Source organism: Arvicanthis niloticus, chromosome 17, assembly GCF_011762505.2.
Source record: "Arvicanthis niloticus isolate mArvNil1 chromosome 17, mArvNil1.pat.X, whole genome shotgun sequence".
In the NCBI taxonomy this organism is placed as follows: Eukaryota; Metazoa; Chordata; class Mammalia; order Rodentia; family Muridae; genus Arvicanthis; species Arvicanthis niloticus.
This window is the reverse complement of record NC_047674.1, coordinates 18181783-18201554: the sequence shown is the minus strand read 5'-3', so window position 1 is coordinate 18201554 and position 19772 is coordinate 18181783. Positions and strand designations below refer to the sequence as shown.

The 19772-nt window shown below is 39.5% G+C and overlaps 1 protein-coding gene across 6 annotated transcripts in view; it reads left to right on the top strand.

Annotated features, from left to right (window-relative positions):
• The window catches only part of Dis3l2 (DIS3 like 3'-5' exoribonuclease 2), a 309644-nt gene that overhangs the window by 152668 nt on the left and 137204 nt on the right, over positions 1-19772 (top strand). For all 6 annotated transcript variants that reach the window (XM_076914866.1, XM_076914868.1, XM_034521596.2 and 3 more), the window contains one exon: positions 7775-7948. In XM_076914866.1, coding sequence (XP_076770981.1) covers positions 7775-7948 — 174 coding nt within the window. The remainder of the gene's footprint in view (positions 1-7774; positions 7949-19772) is intronic.

Genomic DNA, 19772 nt, shown 5'->3' with positions numbered 1-19772 from the left:
ACTGTTACCATCTTTCCCTTCGCACTGTCTTTGCCACATATATGCTCCACTAACCTAGGCTGCTCATCCCTGTGGAGGACTGTCTCCATCTTTTAGTAAAGCCTCTGTTTTCACCTACTAGGTTTTTCGGAGGTGTTTATGATAGCTTTGTTCTCTAGAGATCTTGCATTTGAAAAAATGTAACTCTGAAATAGAATGACTCTCCTAGAATATGTTGCTCTGGCGTTTTTATGTGTGTTCTTCCTAAAATGTAATCTAGCCTGTCATAAAAATCTCAGTTTCCTCTTATTTCTGGAGTGTTGTCTTACCAATATATTTGAAAATGGTTTCTAGTCCTCCCATCTAGAACCTACCTTCAGCTATGTCAGTGTTACATCTCTTTGATCTGATCTGTGTATTAGTTATTTGCCTCATTTTCATAATGAGATAACAAAGCAAAAGAAAAAACTGTCAAAAGCAGGCTAATTTTGGCTCACGGTTTAAGGATGCCATCGATCAGAGCGAGCAGGATGTGGCAAATAACACTATGTCCACAATCAGGAAGCAAAAGTCACGAATGCTTGTATTTATCTACCTTTTCCCTTTTACTCAGTGAATTCAAATTATACTAAATGTTATTAATTACACTTTCTTCCCCAGCTTGTCCAGTGGTGCTGCCCACATGAGTTAACCTAATCTAAATAGTCCCTGCCAGACAGGCTCAGAGATTCCTTTCCATGGTGATTGTACGTCCCTCCACATGGACAGCCAAGGTTACCCACCACAATCTGCCATTCACAAGTTTTCTCTAGGTTCTTCTGAAATCTTGTGCTTCCGTTTTATTGCCCTACTTTTTCCCACCCCTCCCCCTACTGCCCTCACTGAGTGATGTTTTATCTCTGTGACCTCTTGTTTATAAGTAGTGTCACTTTCCCTCTAGAAGCTGCTGCAGGGTCTTTGTTTCTCTGGTAGTTCTAATGTTCCCTTCTACTAATTTCTGCAGTCCCCCAAACTGAAAGCCTTTGAGAGTTGTCTGCTTGTGCTGTTGTTCACAGCACTAGACTCCCAGGGCTGATAGGTTCATCAGTTGTTTTACCTGTGTGTCCATTTGTGGGTCGTGGCTGTCAGCCTGAGATGATTTACTTGGAGGATGTTAACTCTTCCGCACTTTCCTTTAATCCTTCCTTGCTTACAGTCAGTATGGTTTTTTAATTGAACACGCTTTATGTTTAAATGTTCTACAGCATTTATATAAAAGTCAGTTGTTGGCAGAGGATTCATTCGCAGCTTCTGATAGAGGTCTGAACCATGGGCGGTACTGAACCCAACACACACCAGGTCTATCTATGTGTATGAGCTTATGTTAAGGTTTAACTTATGTCTTAGACACAGTAAGAGATTAACAACAGCAACTGACCAAATGGAATAATAGTAATGGTGCACGGTAATAACATTGCCAGAACCACTCCTCTTACATCGTGTAGACATTAAGTAAAGTAAGTATGTGACCACAAGCATCATACTGCCCCAGAAGATGGTCTGGTAGCAAAGATGGCTACAAGAGACTAATGAATAGATTGAATGTGCCAAGTAAAAAGCTGAGAAAAAGAATAATGCATGCTCTGTGTGAGACCTAGCAGGATGGCAGGACATCTGTTACCCAGAATAGCATGTGACTTAAAATTTATGAATTATTTCTAGATTTGTATCCATCTAGTAATTCCTAACCATGGGTGACTGTGGCCAACTAAGACTTTGGAAAATTAAACCATAGACAGGGAACTATTGTAATGATCTTCCAAAGCTGAATCTTAGCAAATGTCTTTGTCCAGGTTCTTACTTTTCCACATTAGGTGTAGGATTATCATTTATGGCCGTAAGTATCTTGGAGAAGAGCACCCAGCTTTACAGGATGAGACCAGGGTATTTACTGTGGTCTACATCTGCTGTACTGGCACTTCTACCAAAAGACCCACACATACAAAAACATACTTCTTTTCATGTAGGCATTGTTCTCTCAAACTACACTGTGCCTCATTATTTATACTTATTCCAGTAATTATTTAGTGATCTGACCAATAAATAGTTAGTTGTTTAATCTCATTTAAATACTGTCTTGAGTTTGAGGTCAGCCTGGGCTACAGAGTAACATCCTATCTCATAAAGGGGGCTGGGGAGTCACTGCCAAGTTTTATGCCTCAGCCTCATATGTATGCAACCTCTTTACATTTTTCAAACTGTTTTTACTTGTGAGGAATCACTCAGATGCCTTGAATTGTAAATAAGTCAGTAGTGGACTTGATGCCTGTTTATGTCAGTCAGGGTTCTTCTGCTCTCCATTTCAGAATAAAAAGAATTATTGTATCCCTAGAATTGTCATAAAAGAACATCACACTGGAGGTAATATTAAGCCAATCTCAAGAGAAAGGTACCATATGTTTTCTTTTATTTGTGGTTCCTAGATTTTACATTGACATCTAAGTCATGCATGCATTTATGACTTGAAAAAAGCCAAAATAAATGAAAGTAATAAGTATCATAAGGACAAGAATAGCATTTTTGTAATTAAGGTTTTGTTGTATTTTTACCCAGTTCTGGGTACCAAACTGAAGACCTTATGCATGTTCATAAATGTTCTACCACCAAACTGCATTCCCAGCTACAAGTAGGTCTCCATTGTGACACAAAACGGCCTGACATTCTTGACTTGCATCCTGGATTCTCAGATCTTATTCCTAGAATGCTAAATTAGGGCATCACTGTCTCTGGCAAGCTAACACTGCAGTCTGGTAAGGGCTGTCTTCTGATTATACCCTTCAAATCAGTGAATTCTTAAAATATTTGCTTCTTTCAAAAAGATAATATTGCATGAGATAATATCTGGTCATATAATTCCTTATAAAGTACTCTGAGTGTATATGTTGTGGTATTTCTACAGGTATGGTAGGTAGAGCAAATGAAGATGGCAGTCACAAACCCAGACTTAGAGTTTCCAGATTAATGGAGAAAGGTCACTCTGTCATGAAGACCTCATTAGACATAATCAACTGTCAGATGTCCTCCTAGCTTCGTTCTCTGTCACAGTTGGCTGTGGCTGGCTGTTGGCACACTGGTGTGCTAAGAGGATAGTCAACAAATGAGAAGTTATTATTGTGGCGTTCATTTCCTGCTGCTGTCCTCCGTGTTTTTAAAGCCTATGAGGAAGCATGGGTGTGACTGTTCTCAGGGAGCCTCTTGCAGCCTTCACATTGAGTTGTTTGACCAAGATCTCTTATGCAGTATGCATTAGTTCCTTTTCTCATCACTGTGACCTAATACTTTACAAGAAGAAGCTTAAGGAAGAAAGGTTTCTCTTGGCTCATAGTTCAAGGGGAAGCAGCTCGTCATGGTAACAGAGTGTGAGGCAGCTGGCCATATTGCATCTGCTGTCAGGAAACACAGATGGATGGCAGTACTCAGCTCACTCTCCTTTCTATTAATTAAGTCCAGGACCCGAGCTCATGGATGGTGCCACGCCACATCCAGGGTAGGTCGGCTTTCCCCCTTAGCTTAACATTGCTGGAAACATACTCAGACAAACCTATAGGCTGTATTTTGTTGATGATTCTAAATTCAGCCTAGTTGACAGTAAAGACTAACCACCACACAGTATAAACACTCACACTCTGCCAGGATCATTTCAACAGACTTATTTTATTCACTTATCCCTTGTCTAGATCCCTTCGTTACCAGGCCTTTCAGGTCCCTATCCATTGGTTAAACTTGTAGCTACTGCCTATTAAGTCTTTTTTCCTCAGCCAAAGCAGACTACAGAGACATTAGAACATTTCTGCTCTTCTGCCTTTTCAGAGACCACATGTTGAAAGGGATTGGGCTATTATAGTCATCCACCTACTGTGAGTGTGTAAAGGGCCAGTAGGAGCTCTGCAGTGAGGATGACGAGCTCCTCCTTCATCTTCCTACATGCCTTGTCTTTGTCTGTGGTGCCCCAAATTTTTACTTAAGGGACTTAGTAAGACTCTAAATTCAATGATGAAACTTAGCAACTTTGACGGGTTTTTCCCCCCTGTAAGAAATTCAATACCCTCTTCAGTGAAGTCTTTTTATTCTATTCTTAGCCGGGCATCAAGGTCCAGAGATTGGGCTTACCACTCTTTGTCTATCCATTCTCTCTTTCTCCAAGACTGTTAAACTTTTCCAACCAAATTTGTCTTTTGTGCTTGTAACCAAGAACTTAAACAGTTAAGGACATTTTTATTAGAGGGTTGGAGAGATGGCTCTGTTGTTAAGAGTGCTCGCTGCTCTTCCAGAGGACTCAGGCTTGGTTCTTGGCGTCCACATGGCTGTTCACAACCATTAGCAAGTCTAGTTTTGGGGATCCAGAGTCCTCTTCTGATGTTTGTGAGTATCAGGCACATAAGCAGGGCATAGACTTTTATGCAGACAAAACACTCATATACATAAAATGAGACCTTGATGTTAGAAGAAAACTATAGAAACAGACCCTCAGGAGACTGAGATTAATATATAGGCCACATGACTAGAGAATAACGCAGAGCCCATTAGTTTTCAAAATCCTAGCTAATTTTTAATGACTGATTATTACTTTTCATCACTAGAATAACATTCTTTTTAACCTGAGCAACAGGTTCATTCTAAGTAGCCTTATTCTATCCCAGTGCTGGGTTTTCATGTCCTTTAGCTTCAAGGCTGTGATGATAGCTCCCTGAAATCTTCAGTGGGAAGTTCATTCTGGTGAGTACAAGTAAACGTTAGTCATTTCAAAAGATTGCTTAGCATTTTGAAAATTATTGGGACCCATGTCCTTAACTGGTTACAAGCAAGAGAATGCAACTCTTTTTAGGAAAAGGAATTTATTGGAAGAGCACTGAAGGGATTGCAGAAACAGTGAAGGCTTGACCCCCTGAGAGTGCTGCAAAGGTAATTCTGCCAAGAATTACCTAGAGCCAAGAAGCCTAGCCTTCATTTTATGTAAAGATTATGTGGCCACAATGCTAGTAGAGCCCACCTCTCCTCTTGCAAGACACCATTTACACAACCCTGCTGCTACCTATGCAACCACTGAGTGTTTTTACTGCCGTACATGAGCACTGAGAGCTTCTCTTGTCTTTGGGGCACTGTCTCTGAACTAGGAATCTTGGGTTGGGAGTTTAAATACAGTGTGATGTATTCTGTTTTCATACACACAGAGAGATCTTACAGGAAACATACACTAGGAGGCTGGTCATTTCTGTCGTGGGAACTGAACTCATTTTATTCCACTATATGCAGTGTGAAGTCTTATTTTAATTTTATGCCTTGCTTACCTTTTATAGCATTCACTAGGCTACTCTGAAACAATGTTGAATAGTGTTAATGAAGTTATCTTTTTCCTGACCTGTAAGAAAGCATTTAGACTTTTACTGTTAAGTTTGGTATCCGCTCTAGGATGGGGGAGGATATATATGTGTACATGTTCATATATGTGCACATATGTGTATGCATGTGGAAGCCTGACATTGGTGTTTTCTGTTGCTAACCACTATATTTTTAAGGTGGCTTCTCACTGAACCTGGAGCTCAACAACTTGACAAGGCTAGCTGGCCAGCAAGCTCCAGGAGCCTCCTGACTTCAACTTCTCAGTGCTGGGATTACAGAAGCACATATATACCCATAGCTGGCCCTTCCTTCCTTCCTTCCTTCCTTCCTTCCTTCCTTCCTTCCTTCCTCCCTCCCTCCCTCCCTCCCTCCCTCCCTCCCTTCCTTCCTTTCTTCCTTCCTTCCTTCCTTTTTTCCTTCTTCCCTCCCTCCCTCCCTCCCTCCCTCCCTCCCTTCCTCCCTCACTCCCTCCCTTTTCCCTTCCCTCCCTCTTCCCCTCTCTCCTTCTCTCCCTCCCTCTTTCCCTCACTCCTTCCTTCTTTTCCTCTTTCCTTCCTTTCTTTTAAACATAGATGTTAGGTTCCAAACTGATGTCCTTATTTCTACACTGCAAGCATTCTACTGGCCGAGCCATCTCCTCAGGCCCAGCTCTAGGATTTTCTTGAACTTTTTAAATGGAATCAAAGAACCTTCTTCCATTGATCATGTGCCTTTATTGTAAATGAATGTGAAAATGTTGTCAAATTATGTTTCTTTACTGAGATGATTGTATATGTTCTGTGATTGTTACTAGGGTGAATTATAGTGATTGATTTTCTTATGTAGGATAAATGTTTAACTGTTTATGATACTTTTAAAATATAACAGCTGAATTCTGTTTTATGTATTTAGTAGACGCAATCAGAAAACCTGGACTTTTGAGTTTTCTTTGTGAGAAGATTTTAAAATGCCAGTTAAATTTTCTTAATAAATACAGGGATAGTCAGATATTCATTTATTGTTTAAGAACCCTGGGTGGTTTGTATCTTTCAAGAAATTTACCTGTTACATCCAAGATGTTCAATTTATTGGATAAAAATCACTAGCTACCCCTTTATGCTTTGTTTTTTACTACTTATATTTTTTTTACAGTCCAGTGTTAACCCCCTCCTGGTTTGCCTTCCCAAAGTTCCTTGTTCTCCTCCTCCCTGTCTCCAAAAGGATGTAACTCCTCCACCCTCGCACCCCACCAGACCTCTCCACTCCCAGGGCCTCAAGTCTCTCTAGGGTTAGGTACATCTTCTCTCATTGAGGCCAGACCAGGCAGTCCTCTGCTGTATATGTGTTGGGGGGCCTCATATCACCTGGTGTATGCTGCCTGGTTGTTGGCTCAGTGTCTGAGAGGTCTCAGGGGTCTGGCTAGTTGAGTCTGCTGGTCTGTCTTCCTATGGGGTCACCCTCCTCAGCTTCTTCCAGCCTTTCTCTAATTCAACCACAGGGGCCCCGACTTCTGTCCTCCCCTATGCTTTTTATGCTGTAGGGTGTTAACAATGTCCCCACTCTTACTCTGATACTTAGAATCCGTGCCCTTGCCTCTCTATTTTCCTTGATGAATCTAACTAGGATGTCATCTGTTTTATTCTTTCTTTATGATTTGTATTTGTATTTCTTCCCAGCCATTAGTTATTGTTTATTTTTTCTTTCCTATTACTTACCTAGATTCTAGATTGTTCCCTTTGTCTCAGTTAGGGTTTCTATTGCTATGATAAAACACCATGACCAAGGCAACTTATAAAAGAAAACAGGCATTTAATCAGGTGTATAATTCCTAAGGGTTGGCATATTGACTGTGGGTACTACACGGTGTCGCTAGATGGTGGACTGGTGAGCAGGTGTGTGTGGGCTGTGGAGCTGCATTATTGTGGCTTCTGCAGGAGGAGCTCATACTTGGGCTCTGTCTTTTCCCCTAATATCTCTCCTAATGTAGAGGCTGGGCTGCTTTCTTCTTTCATTTAATTGTCATAATTTAACAGCAAGCTACATTGGTCAAACTTTTCTAAAGGAGTTTTCCAAAAACCTCCATGCAGGCATTTCACACAGCTGAGCATGATGGCACTTGCCTAGAATCCCAGTACTTGGGAGGCTGAGGCAGGAGAATTACCAGTTGGAGGGCACTCTGGATATATAGTCAGACTGTCAAAAACAAGGGCATGTGAGGACCAATGTTGACTTCTCCATGAGTAAAATTGCAGGAGTTCAAGAAGTTCTGCCTTTTGCCCTTCTTCCTCTGTTAGAATGTCTCTGGAAGGTACAATTGTACTATAGTCATAGACTTCACGAGGATTTTCATAATACCTTATTTTAGAAAAGAGACAGAGGCCTACACTTTATTTGTTCACTAATACAATTAATTGTCTACTTTCTGCTCTGTCCACAGGCAACTGGCTAAGAGTCTTGGGCAGGCTGGTGAAATCGAGCCTGAAACAGAAGGGATCCTGACAGAATATGGTGTGGACTTCTCTGATTTCCCTTCAGAAGTTCTTGAATGTCTCCCTCAAAGCCTGCCCTGGACAATTCCACCTGATGAAGTGGGCAAGAGAAGAGACCTAAGGTAAACATGAGAAATACCTGGGAACAGCTGTTCCTGCTCTGTCTTCTTCCCTGATGTTTCTAGGGGTTGGGCTAAGACATTTTCTTTTATCTACTGTTTGGATTCAGTTGAAAGTCTGGTGCTTCTTTGCCAGAGGTCAACAATTATGGATTACCAGCTAAATCCAGCTCACTGCTTAGGCTCATCAACTGAAGGTGGATCTCAGATTTTAATGATTTGAAAAATGTCAGCAATAACTAGTAGCTCTAAATAGTTACTGACCTTCCTAAAGTGATATGAGATTCACGATTCCATGTTCAGTCAGGTTACAGTAGAGTACAACTGTGTGTGCTTCTTTGCTTATATATTGCTCAACCATTCTTCATGACAACTTCAAAGTTATTGCAACATTTGTGTGGCCTTAAAATATTGACCTTCTGTCTTTTTGCAAACATTTGTTTCTAGAATAGTTCTAGACCATTCTAATTTCAAAAGATTGCAGGTAGCTTTACCTAGTCTCTTCTCCTTGCTGGACCCCAGTGTCATCACAGAAAGGCAGTGTTATCTGCTTAGAAGTGCTTCCTCTAAATGGGCCTCTCTAGGCACATAGCAGAGGATTCAGGACCTTGTGCTTGGAGTCTCATTTTAAAGCTTTACTTTTAGGTCTGGAATTTATTGGAAAGTACTTTTGTGGTATTTTTATAACAACATCTTCTTTGAAGATGTTTCTTCATTGTGGGATGTTAGTTCTTTTCTGATATTTCTCTTCAGAATTTGGTTTCAGTACTGGCATTCATTCTGGATGCCACATGGAGATACTTAGAACCAAGAAAGTTTTCATACACCCCACCACGAAGTCTGTGGAAGGATTTTGCTGAGGTTATCCCGTGTCAGAGTCTTTCCACCACACTTGCTTGCTCTGTAGCTGAACTTATGGTGTCTTCAGCTCCAAGTGTCCAGTACTCCACCAAGTCTGAGGGTACTTTTCTGTCCTGTTCATTGTATCTTTTGGGAACTTACTGTCTGTTTTTGCTTTTCTTGCTGAGAGTGTGTGAAGAGAATGAGGTAATAATCTCTTCCTACTTGTTAGTGTGGCTGATGGAAATACATGTTGTATTCAAACTCCCTTGGCACAGTGTGCTCCTGGAAGTTACTGCATAGCACGTAGGGTGTTATCTCCTCTGGACCTTGAACCTGAACCTTCTGGAACCTTTGTTGTCTCATGTACAGTTAAGAGGTTTACTGAGATCTTTTACTGAATTTAGGACTATATAAAAAACTTTAATGAAGCCAAATGTGGTGGCACAGATTTGGGAGAATGAGACAGGAGATCCATGCTAGTCCACAGTGAGTTCTAGATCAGGCTGGGCTGCACGATAAAATTCTGTCTCAGAAAACAAAGACCTAGGGGCTGGATATAATAAAGATAATATTGTATTCATGTAGGAAAGTGTCAAAGAATTTTAAAAGTGGGAAAAGAGACTAAAACCAGACAAAAATGAAAAATTAACGAGGAATGATTAAATTCAAATAATAATCATTATTTTTGAAGTCTAATTTAGTGCTTATTTAGTTTTAAATGTACCTTTTATCCCCAAACTCTACTTACAGAAATATATCCTACTGAGTGAAGTGTACAAAGATTTATGAGCCAAGATTTTCATTGCTGTTTTACTGTAAAGGGGAAGCACAGAAGACACTGCTGAGTCTATCAGTAATGGTTTAATAACCTATGGCCTACCCATCCCTATGATAACATTACCTGCGGCTATGAAAAAAAAAAAAAAAAACGACTTTATCCATATGGTCTGTCCTAGACGGGAGACCATCAAATATTGTTAAGTGAAAGAAGAAACTGTAGGTCATGTGACTATGATTGTATTTTTGTGAAGTCAGTAATCTAGAGCTATATAAGTACATACAAACATGTGTAAAACATACACATATCTACACATTAAAAGTATGTATGTATAGAAAATGGACGGAAGTAAATCAGCCTGGTCACATACATGATTAACATGGGAAGAAATTGGCTCAGGGTAGTAATAAAGAGGCAGGGAAACAATATTCTACTATTCACTTAGCATACCATTCCATTTCTAAAAATCTTTTAAATAACTTCAAGATATCATAAATACAAATGTCAGAAGATAGATATATTCATTTCTTCCTCTGACCTGATCGTAACCTACAGAAAATTACTAAATGTTTCAGTGGTCACAGGAGCCAGAGTTGCACCACGTTATCCTTTTATGGCTCCATCTTGCCTTTGGTTTGGCCCTCGTTGCTTTCTGGGCTGAGCTACAGAATAGACCTTGCTCTGCAGAAAGCTTCTGTTAAAGTCTAACCATGTGCTATGAGAAAGAACTCAAAAGTAGAGGGCCTTTGTAGGTGCTTCTGCATTAAAGTAGTAACAGATTTTTAAAACCCCTTTAGCTTTCCACTGTTTTTACTCTCATCTCCTGTCCCCAAGATTATGTTTCTAAAATTCAGATCAGATTAAATTATTCTTTTTACATTTAAAGTTTTAAATGGCTGCTTGATATCTAAAATAATAATCTCTAAAACATTGGTAAACATGCATTCCCACTAATGCACGTCTTTTTAAAATTATAAAAATATAATACATTATGAATCAGTTGTTTATATCATAAACCTAAACAAAAGAAGAAAAGTAAAAATGAAATAAATTTCAGATATTTTGATATTTCTTCTGAAAGGTAATTAAAACCCTGTTTCTTTGTATTAATAATTTTACTTTTGTTGAAAGCAGGTCAGCTGGGTACTATTGTTTTTAGACTTTGCTTTAACAACTTGTAGCATGGAAATTTAAATATCTATTTGTAAGTCCTATATGCTTTATTTATTTAGACAGAGTCTCCATATGTATTCCTGACTGGCCTGGAACATGTTATGTTCTACAAGACACTCACAGAAATCCACCTGCCTCTTTCTCCCAAGTGCTGAAACTAAACACATGTGCCACCATGGCTAATCTAGTCCTTTCTGCTTTGGTACTTGATTTTAATGATCATCTAATGATCATAGATAGATAAATAGTTAGATAGATAGATAGTTAGATAGATAGATAGATAGACAGACAGACAGACAGATACACAGATGATAGATACATAGATGATGGACAGACAGATACATAGATGATAGATAGATAGATAGATAGATAGATAGATAGATAGATAGATGCTGACCTAGACCTGTCTATTTTAATGATCATCATACATACATACATGAATACATGCATATATATATATATATATATATATATATATATATATATATATATGGATGTAGGCAGGTATGCTATACTCTTGTTCCTATTTTCAATATAAATAAGAGAACTTTTTAAAGATGTAAGATGAGTTTACTAAAGCATAATACTCATATTTTAGGTTCCTTTCAATAAATATATCCAAATTTATTTGAGGGTGACTCTAGCTGAGATTCCTAGCAGTAGGGGAGATGGAGCCTGAAGTGGCCACCTCTTGTAGCCAAGCAGGACTTTCCAGTGGAGGGATAAGGTTATCAACCCACCCACAAAACTATTGACACAAAATTTGTCTTGTCTACAAGAAGTGCAGGGACAGAGATGGAACAGAGACTGAGGGAACAGACAACCAATGACTGGCCCAACTTAAGACCCATCCTGTGGGGAAGCACCAATCCCTGACATTCTTAATGATACTCTGTTATGCTATAGACAGGAGCCACATGTATTTAAAACCAGTCAGTTCTTGTGGACTGGTTAAAAAGAGCTGCAGTATTAGCTTTGGGGATTTTTCAGCTTTGTTTTTTGAAACATGGTTTCACTATGTAACTTAGGCTGTCCTTAAACTGCAGTCTTCCTGCCTCAGCCTTCCAAATGCTAGGGTTATAGGCAGGCACCATCACACCCAGTGTTAGACATTTTTAAGAAAAGGTTTATAATCCACAGGGAATTCTTTCAGTAACATCATAAAAACTAGTTGTAAAGTTCTGGTATGCAATTTGGGTGTGTACATGTGGACAATTTAGTAGTTTGTACATAGACACAATTTTTGGCTCCAAATAATATGATAAGAGAAGCATTTCAACATATCTGTTAAAAAGATCTGGGTGTGTGAGGCTTTTGGTTTGACCCTAGAACTGGAGAAAAATAGAGAGAGAGAGAGAGAGAGAGAGAGAGAGAGAGAGAGAGAGAGAGAGAGAGAGAGAGAGGAAAAGAGAGAGAAGAAAAGAGAGAGAAAGAAAGGAAAAATGTTTTTGAATGTTTCTCTAAATATATAGTATTTTGTTTTCACATTGAATAACCCCCTTTCCTCAGTGTTAAAAAGTCTGTCTTCCCCTTGAAGGGATATCAATGTGTTTACTTTTCGTAAGTACCTCAAAGCTCTTGGCAGCCAGTATTGTACAGTCACAGCCGGGCTGTAATGAGCTCCTACACAGAACAAGTACCAGATTTGCTGTGTTCTTGGTGCTACTGTTTCTAGGAGCACTGATGTGATAGTTACTGTTATCGTAAGCCTCTGCATCTTTCCAGTAATATCTTAATGACTTGTGTATGGTATAAAGATTAATTTAGCTAAAATTAAATAAGATCTGTAAGTCCATGCAAGCAGGCTTGGTAAAAATCTGTAGATTACAGTTGACCCAGGAACCCATGAGAGAGCCTATGGTATGCATTTTCTAGAATGTTGACTCTTTCATATGCACATGACACTTATACTGACCCATACATGTAGTGAGGGCATTGGGGTTAATTCATATATTTATGTAGTCCTGGTGAGTTTTTTATTTTTTTTACAATAAAATGTAATATAAAGTAAAGCCGACGACTCTGCTAATGTGTTTGGGTCTGATGAGCTCCTTTTCTTTGACTGATATGTGGTTGGTTTATTTAATTTATCAACCAGCATATATTTGTGATATGCCATCCCTGGACAACAAATAGAAGTGGATGTGGGTTTCTGCCCCTATGAACCTTCTGTCTCAGTTGCCTTTGAGAGGACATGAGTGAAATATATGAAGCAAAGTCAAATACTTGAAATTTAATGGCCGGGCGCACACCTTTAATCCCAGCATTTAGGAGGCAGAGGCAGGCGGATTTCTGAGTTCGAGGCCAGCCTGGTCTACAGAGTGAGTTCCAGGACAGCCAGGGCTACAGAGAAACCCTGTCTCGAAAAAACAAACAAACAAACAAACAAAAATTAATGGAGGGAAGTAGTTAGATATGTATTTATAATTAATGGAGGGAAGTAGTTAGATATGTATTTATAATAGAGTGATGCATTCTCTGAGAATCCCATATATTTAAAGGCATTTAAAAAGCAGTGCTCGTTTTCTTGAATTTGACCAAGAATTCAGATTGAGCTCTAGTGTGTCTCTTTTATTAAATAAATTAATAGACATTCTATAAACTCTCAAAGCCACTCTTCTGGGACTTTTTAAACATTTCCTCTTTTTCTGCTTAAACATTTACATATATTTCATGTGTATGCAACACACACACACACACATATATATATATATATATATATATATATATAATATATATAAAATTTTATATATATATATATATATATAAAATTGAACTAGCCACTGAAAACACAAAGACACCTGAGGGTAGACCTTTATCTTCAGAGAATCGGGTTCGTATTGAGGTTAAGTACTGCAGAGAGTGACAGGTGCTGTAATGTGGGTGTGAACAATCAAGCTAAGGTTGCAGAACTGAGAGCTAAGACTCAAGGCAGCAGTTAGGAGCTGGAGGGACTGAAGTCATCTCCACAGAAAGGATGTGTACCATCAGACTGTGAGACCCTCCCCGGGTCGCCCTGCCTTGGAGCCTGCAGTGTCCCCTGGCTCCCGCTACGTAAGAGCTTCTACACACCCGTTTAGGTTTGGTATTTAACAATTATATTTGGAACAGAAAAGTTCCATCAATCTTTAAACCTCATAATCCAATTATGTCAGTAAAATTCCAGTTTTTTAGTCCAGTGGAATTGGGGTAATATTTTGCAAACTGAAGTTGAGAGAAATAGTGTTTATTTTGAAAAGAAAAATGGTTGGTTAGCAATTTTTAAAAAGTAAGGCTGGTGTGAACTCGCAGGGGTGATCTGGCCCTTCTGATTGGGCTCACCATTCTTTTAGACATTTGGCTCCCATCTCTGGAGAATCCCCACTTGCATGGCCTAGACTTGTAGCTCTTTCTAGCAGGGCACCTGAGGTTAAACAGCACCAATCCTGCAAGCATTTGGGGGCTAGGAAAATATTGTGATGGGGGAGCTGCTTAAACTTGGTTTTATGTGAAGCCTGAGAAACCCCAGGGTTATTTCCAAGTCAGGCTGCATTTTTTTTTTCAGTTCATTCATACTGTGTTGTTTCCTTTGTTACTGAATTAGAATAGGAAACTGAAGCTTAAAAGTTCAATTCAAGGAGAGAACAAATACCTAAATACATTGGAGGGGAAAATACCCTGTTAACTTGATTTTTATGTTTTTCCAATAGCTAGTATTAGTGTAGACATTTGAATCACATCACTTTTTGGTAAAGCCATGAGCTTCATTGAAACAGGAACGGTTTCTATAGCTTTTTACAAGAGAGCTTGAGATATCTGTTTCTTACTATTCCCTCAATAAAAAGGAAGCCCGGTGACCTCCACCAGACCATTACAAATGTGAAACTTGGCACTTAAAATTGCTTGCTCTAAATTTTCCAATTGCTTTCTCTCTCTTTCTCTCTTTTTTTCCATTTAATGTCGTTCTGCCAACTAGTGATTTTATTATTATAAACAGGACATTGTATTCACTTTTAAGAAGAAATATGAAGCTGGAGGTAAAATTACAAACTGCAGCTTCTCAGCTGCCAAAATAGAAAACAATGAGCTAAAAATACTGAGCACAGAAAGGGTGTTGTGGTAAGAAATATTGAAATATCCTCAAGGTGGAGAGTTCCCAAAGAAATTTTCTTCTTACTCCAGGTAAACCAACCTTGAACTAGCAAGTTGAAGGAGGAGTCATAGAATACTAACCTCTTTCAGGTCAGGCCTTTGTGGGAAAACCTTCAAACACAACCAACATTAAATGACTAATGACCTTACTGTTTATCAGGAAGTCCAATATGATTAAATTGCCATTTAGAAAAAGGCTCCTCAGAGAAAGCAGGGTGGCAGCGTAGAAGAACACTAGAAATCAGTCCTACCTCCTCCCAGAACCCCCTGGGTGACTCTGGGAGAGTAGACAGGAGTAACCATTATCTTTTATAATGTGGATTTTTCTGACTGGATTAGAATTTTCCAAAAGATGGTGTAGGTTATATGTTGTTCATGGTTTTTGTTTCAGAAGGTTTCATGGGTCACACCTATGTTCCTTGGGATTTCCATAGGTGTCATGAAGAAAGAGTGTTTGATAGCAAGTGCTTTTGGAAAATATTGAATTAAAATATTTCTCCTGGATCATCTCAGGGAATTGGTGTTTTATTGAATATAATTCTAAAAATGCTGAACTACATAGTGGAACCCTTGATCTTTCCAGTGGTGGGAGTGTTGTAGTTGTCTTGGACATCAGGACACCTGGCCTCCAAGCTAGGATAGCTCCTAGTGACTTGAGCCAGCAGTATCCCACACCCACTTTCTACCATCTGAAATCTTGGCTCCCCTTGTAGTGGGCCCCTTTCACAACTGCTATCTTGTGTTAAAGGCACCATAGCACCATTCTGATCTAAGAGCCCAGCATGTAGACTATAACACCTGCCAAAATAAGAACATTTAAGGAAAGTCCTTAAATGTACTAACCTTGTCTTTTGGCTTCTGTAGCTCTGCTTATTACTAATTGTTCTTGCTAATTGAAGTGAGTCAACCAGGATATGGTTTTTTGGTGCATAAAAAGCCAAGAACAGCCGGGCGGTGGTGGCGCACGCCTTTAATCTCAGCACTTGGGAGGCAGAGGCAGGCGGATTTCTGAGTTCAAGGCCAGCCTGGTCTACAGAGTGAGTTCCAGGATAGCCAAGACTACACAGAGAAACCCTGTCTTGGGGGGGCGGGGGGGGGGGGAGGAAAAAGAAAGCCAAGAACAGTAAGGCTCATGGCTACACGATTTGGGAGAGTTCCCTGGATAACTGGCTGGCCTGTGAATAAAGACTTCCTGTTGGCTTTAAGAGTCCATGTGTTTTTTGAACCTCACAACACTCTATCACTTCCACAGTCTTTGTCATCCACTCCTTCACAGCCACATGCTGTCATACTGCTGCTGCCAGCTCTTCTGCCTTTCATACATCATCAGCTCAGCTTGCCCTAAAAGTAAAAGTCACAGGAGACAGTAGTCCTTTATTCTAATTGATATTGCAACAGGCAGGGCAGATACTTTAGATTGACTGAAGCAAGCTAAACATCTAGAATATAAAATAAGGAAGGTGAGCTTGGCATAGGTTGTAATAAGCAAATAAAGGATTGTATTTGCACCAGCTGTGTCCTGGATTCCAGTTTGGCCACATTGGCTTCTTGTTGAGTTACTCATGCAGCACACTTCTTTGCATCTTATTCAAGGATAGGTGCAGGGTTATAAAACCACTGGGGCTTGTTTCCTGGAATATGGCTTTTCTTAACTAGAAGGAAGAATGATTAGACTGTTTGGCATCTGGAAGAAGCTGTCAGTATCATTTGAAAGTATCTGTAATATTATTTCTTTCATGTCTGTCCCAGCTCACTGTGAACTGGCAAGAAACCTGCAGATAGTAATTAATGCATCCTCAGCAGGTGTACAACTAACTGTACATTCACAGTTGTGTGTACTGTCTTTAGCGCTTTGCCAGCTCCTGAGCTTATGGGAAATAGCATGACTCTCAGAAAAGAAAAACAGCCAACAAGTAGATGCAGCAATGCCTACTGGCAGAGAAGACAGTTAATTTACCTTTTATGGTACAGAAATATGAATGTGTGGGTAAGATGACTAATTGTACATATTCTAAAGAAATTGGAAATTTACACTGATATGAAAAATATTTTTCTGTAAGTGATTTAGGGTTTGGAACAAATGAGGGTATAGAGAACTGATTTTAAGGGTTCTCAAGTCTTTTTGATTTTCATAATGAGATTATTATTCAATACCAAGAAATTGACCCTTTCAGATTGCTAGTTCATGGTGTCTTTCATAGTCACCAAGTCATGGATTTAATGACTTAGTCTAATTCTATAAGCACTGTCTAATTCTATAATGTTTCCATCATACCCAGGAGAAATCTCCATTAACTCTCCACCATCCCTTGCCAGTTTCTAGCAACCACTAGTGGACATTCAGTTTTTACAATGTTTCTGTTTTAAACAGGCATTGGGTTTTCTAGCTAGCTTTTCTTTAATGGGTTTTCAAGCTTCATCTGTTTTATTGTATTGATCTGCATCTCTCTCCATGCTGAGTAGTAGTGCACTGTGGCAATGCGCCACATTCTGCTCTTCTGGTTGTGAGACATCCAGTTGGTGCTGCTGCCTCACCAGTACAAATCATGCTGCTGTATTCAGATACTGGGTTTTTCTGTGGAAAGGTACCATTAGATATTGCTCACTGTGGAATTGTGGGCCATATGGTCAGTCTGTATTTAGTTTTCCAGTATCTGCCAAACTGTTTCCTCATGGCTGCACCTTTTTGCAGGTCCAACAACAATGCAGCGCAGTGTCTCGGTTGCTCCACTCCTCACCAGCACTTGCTACGTGTACTTATGACATAACCATGCTTGTGGGTGTGCAGTGTCATTTTTCTGATGACTAGTGATACTGACTATATTCTTATGAGAATCTTGGCCATTTATAATATCTTCTGTGAAGAAATAGCTATGCAAGCTCTGTTTGTTTTTTTATTTGTGTTTTATTGTTTATTTTAAGGGTTGTTTATATATTTTAGTCATTTATCAGATATAGAAGTTGAAGATTTGCCAGGCAATGATGGCGCACACCTTTAATCCCAGCACTTGGGAGGCAGTGGAAGGCAGATTTCTGAGTTTGAGGCCAGCCTGGTCTACAGAGTGAGTTCCAGGATAGCCAGGGCTATACAGAGAAACCCTGCCTCAAAAAACAAACAAACAAAAAAATTTTTTTTCTCCCATTTGTTTGTCTTGTATTTCTTTCACTCCTCCTTATTCCCTCCTTCACTTCTTTTTATCCCTTCTATCCCACATTTTTTTTTTTTTTTTTTTTTTTTTCAGACAGGCTCTTGCTATGCAGCCAAGGCTTGCCTCACTAGCTATGTAGCCAAGGCTGGTCTTCAATATGTGAGCCTGCTGCCTTGGCTTCCCAAGTGCTAGAATTACAAGTGTACCTCCTTTCAGTCTTTCAGTCTCACGTTCTTGGTAGTATTCTAGGAGCATGGGAGTTTCAGAGTTAGGAGTGTAACAACACAGTGGTGCTTGCCTAGCATGTGCAAGACCCTGGGCTCAATTTCTACCTGCAAAACACAGTCCAGCAACAATAAAGAAGAGATGTTTCTAAGTTTGATGGGTGCCAGCCTGTCTTCTTATATTGCTGATACTTTTGATGTCTTATTTCAGTAATCGTTGACCAAGAGATCACAACAATGTACATACAGTCTTTCTAAGAGGTTTACAGTATTGTTATATTTATGCTTATGATAAGTTTTTAGTTGATTTTTGTAAATAGTGTAAGGTAAGCATCCAATTTCTAGTCATCTCAGCAACACAGGAAAAGAATGACTATTGCTCTTGTTATTTTTATTAGTTATTTTGAGTGTCTGTGGTGTGTGTGTGTATGTGCATGCATGCGCATGTGGGTACATGTACATGCATATGCATGTTTGTATGGAGGTCAGAAGTTGATATCCAGTGTTGCCTTCACTAGAAAATAGACAAAGGAGATAGATTTCTTCACAGTGCTCTCCACCTTATTTTGCCTTGTTTTGTTTCTGTTTGTTTTGATTATTTTTGAGACAGGATTTCTCTGTGTAGAGCCCTGGCTGTCCTGGAACTCATTCTGTAGACCAGGGTGACCAGGGTGCCCTTGAACTCAGAAATTCACCTCTGTCTCCAGTGCTGGGATTAAAGGCGTGTGCCACCATGCCTGGCTCTACCTTATTTTTTGAGGTAAGATCTTTCACTGAACCTGGAACTCCCTGACTTAGCTAGACTGGCTAGCCAATGCACTCCAGGAATCCCCCTGTTTCTGCCTCTCCAGCACTGGCATTATAGCTTATAATTTATAATAATCATATATATTATATATAATAAAATTTATAATTTATAAAATAAAGATTATATACTCTGTAGCTTTTTACCTGGGAACTGGGCACCAGAGCACAGGTCCTCATGTTTATGTAAATATTTGCTTCATAATTGAGTCATCTCCCCAACCCCTTTTGGTTCATTTTTGAAGTTAGTAAACAAAGTAGTAAGTTCCATTGTGGATATTGCATATATTTGCACCATTATACTTTGTTCTTATTATTGAAATGATTTTCCCAGATTGAATTATCTTGTCACCCTTGCTGAAGATGAATCGATCATAAGTGTAGCTTTATTTATGTTATTAACTCTCAGTTCTGTGTTTCTGCTAGTGGCCATGATGCTTAGATTACTGTAATCTTGTGCTGAATTTGGAAACAGAGAAGCATAAGTCTTTCAACTCTACTTTTTAAAAATTAACTTTACATCTGATCACTGCTCTCCCTTCCAGTTAACCTTCCCACAATGACTCCCACATACTCCCTTCTCCTCAGAGTCGGTGGAGGCCCCCTTGGGTCTTCCCCGACCCTGGCACATTAAGTCTTGGCATCTCCCACTCAGGCCAGACAAGACAGCCCAGCTAGAAGAACATTTCCTACAGTTTTTGGGGTGGCCCTGCTCCAGTTGTTCA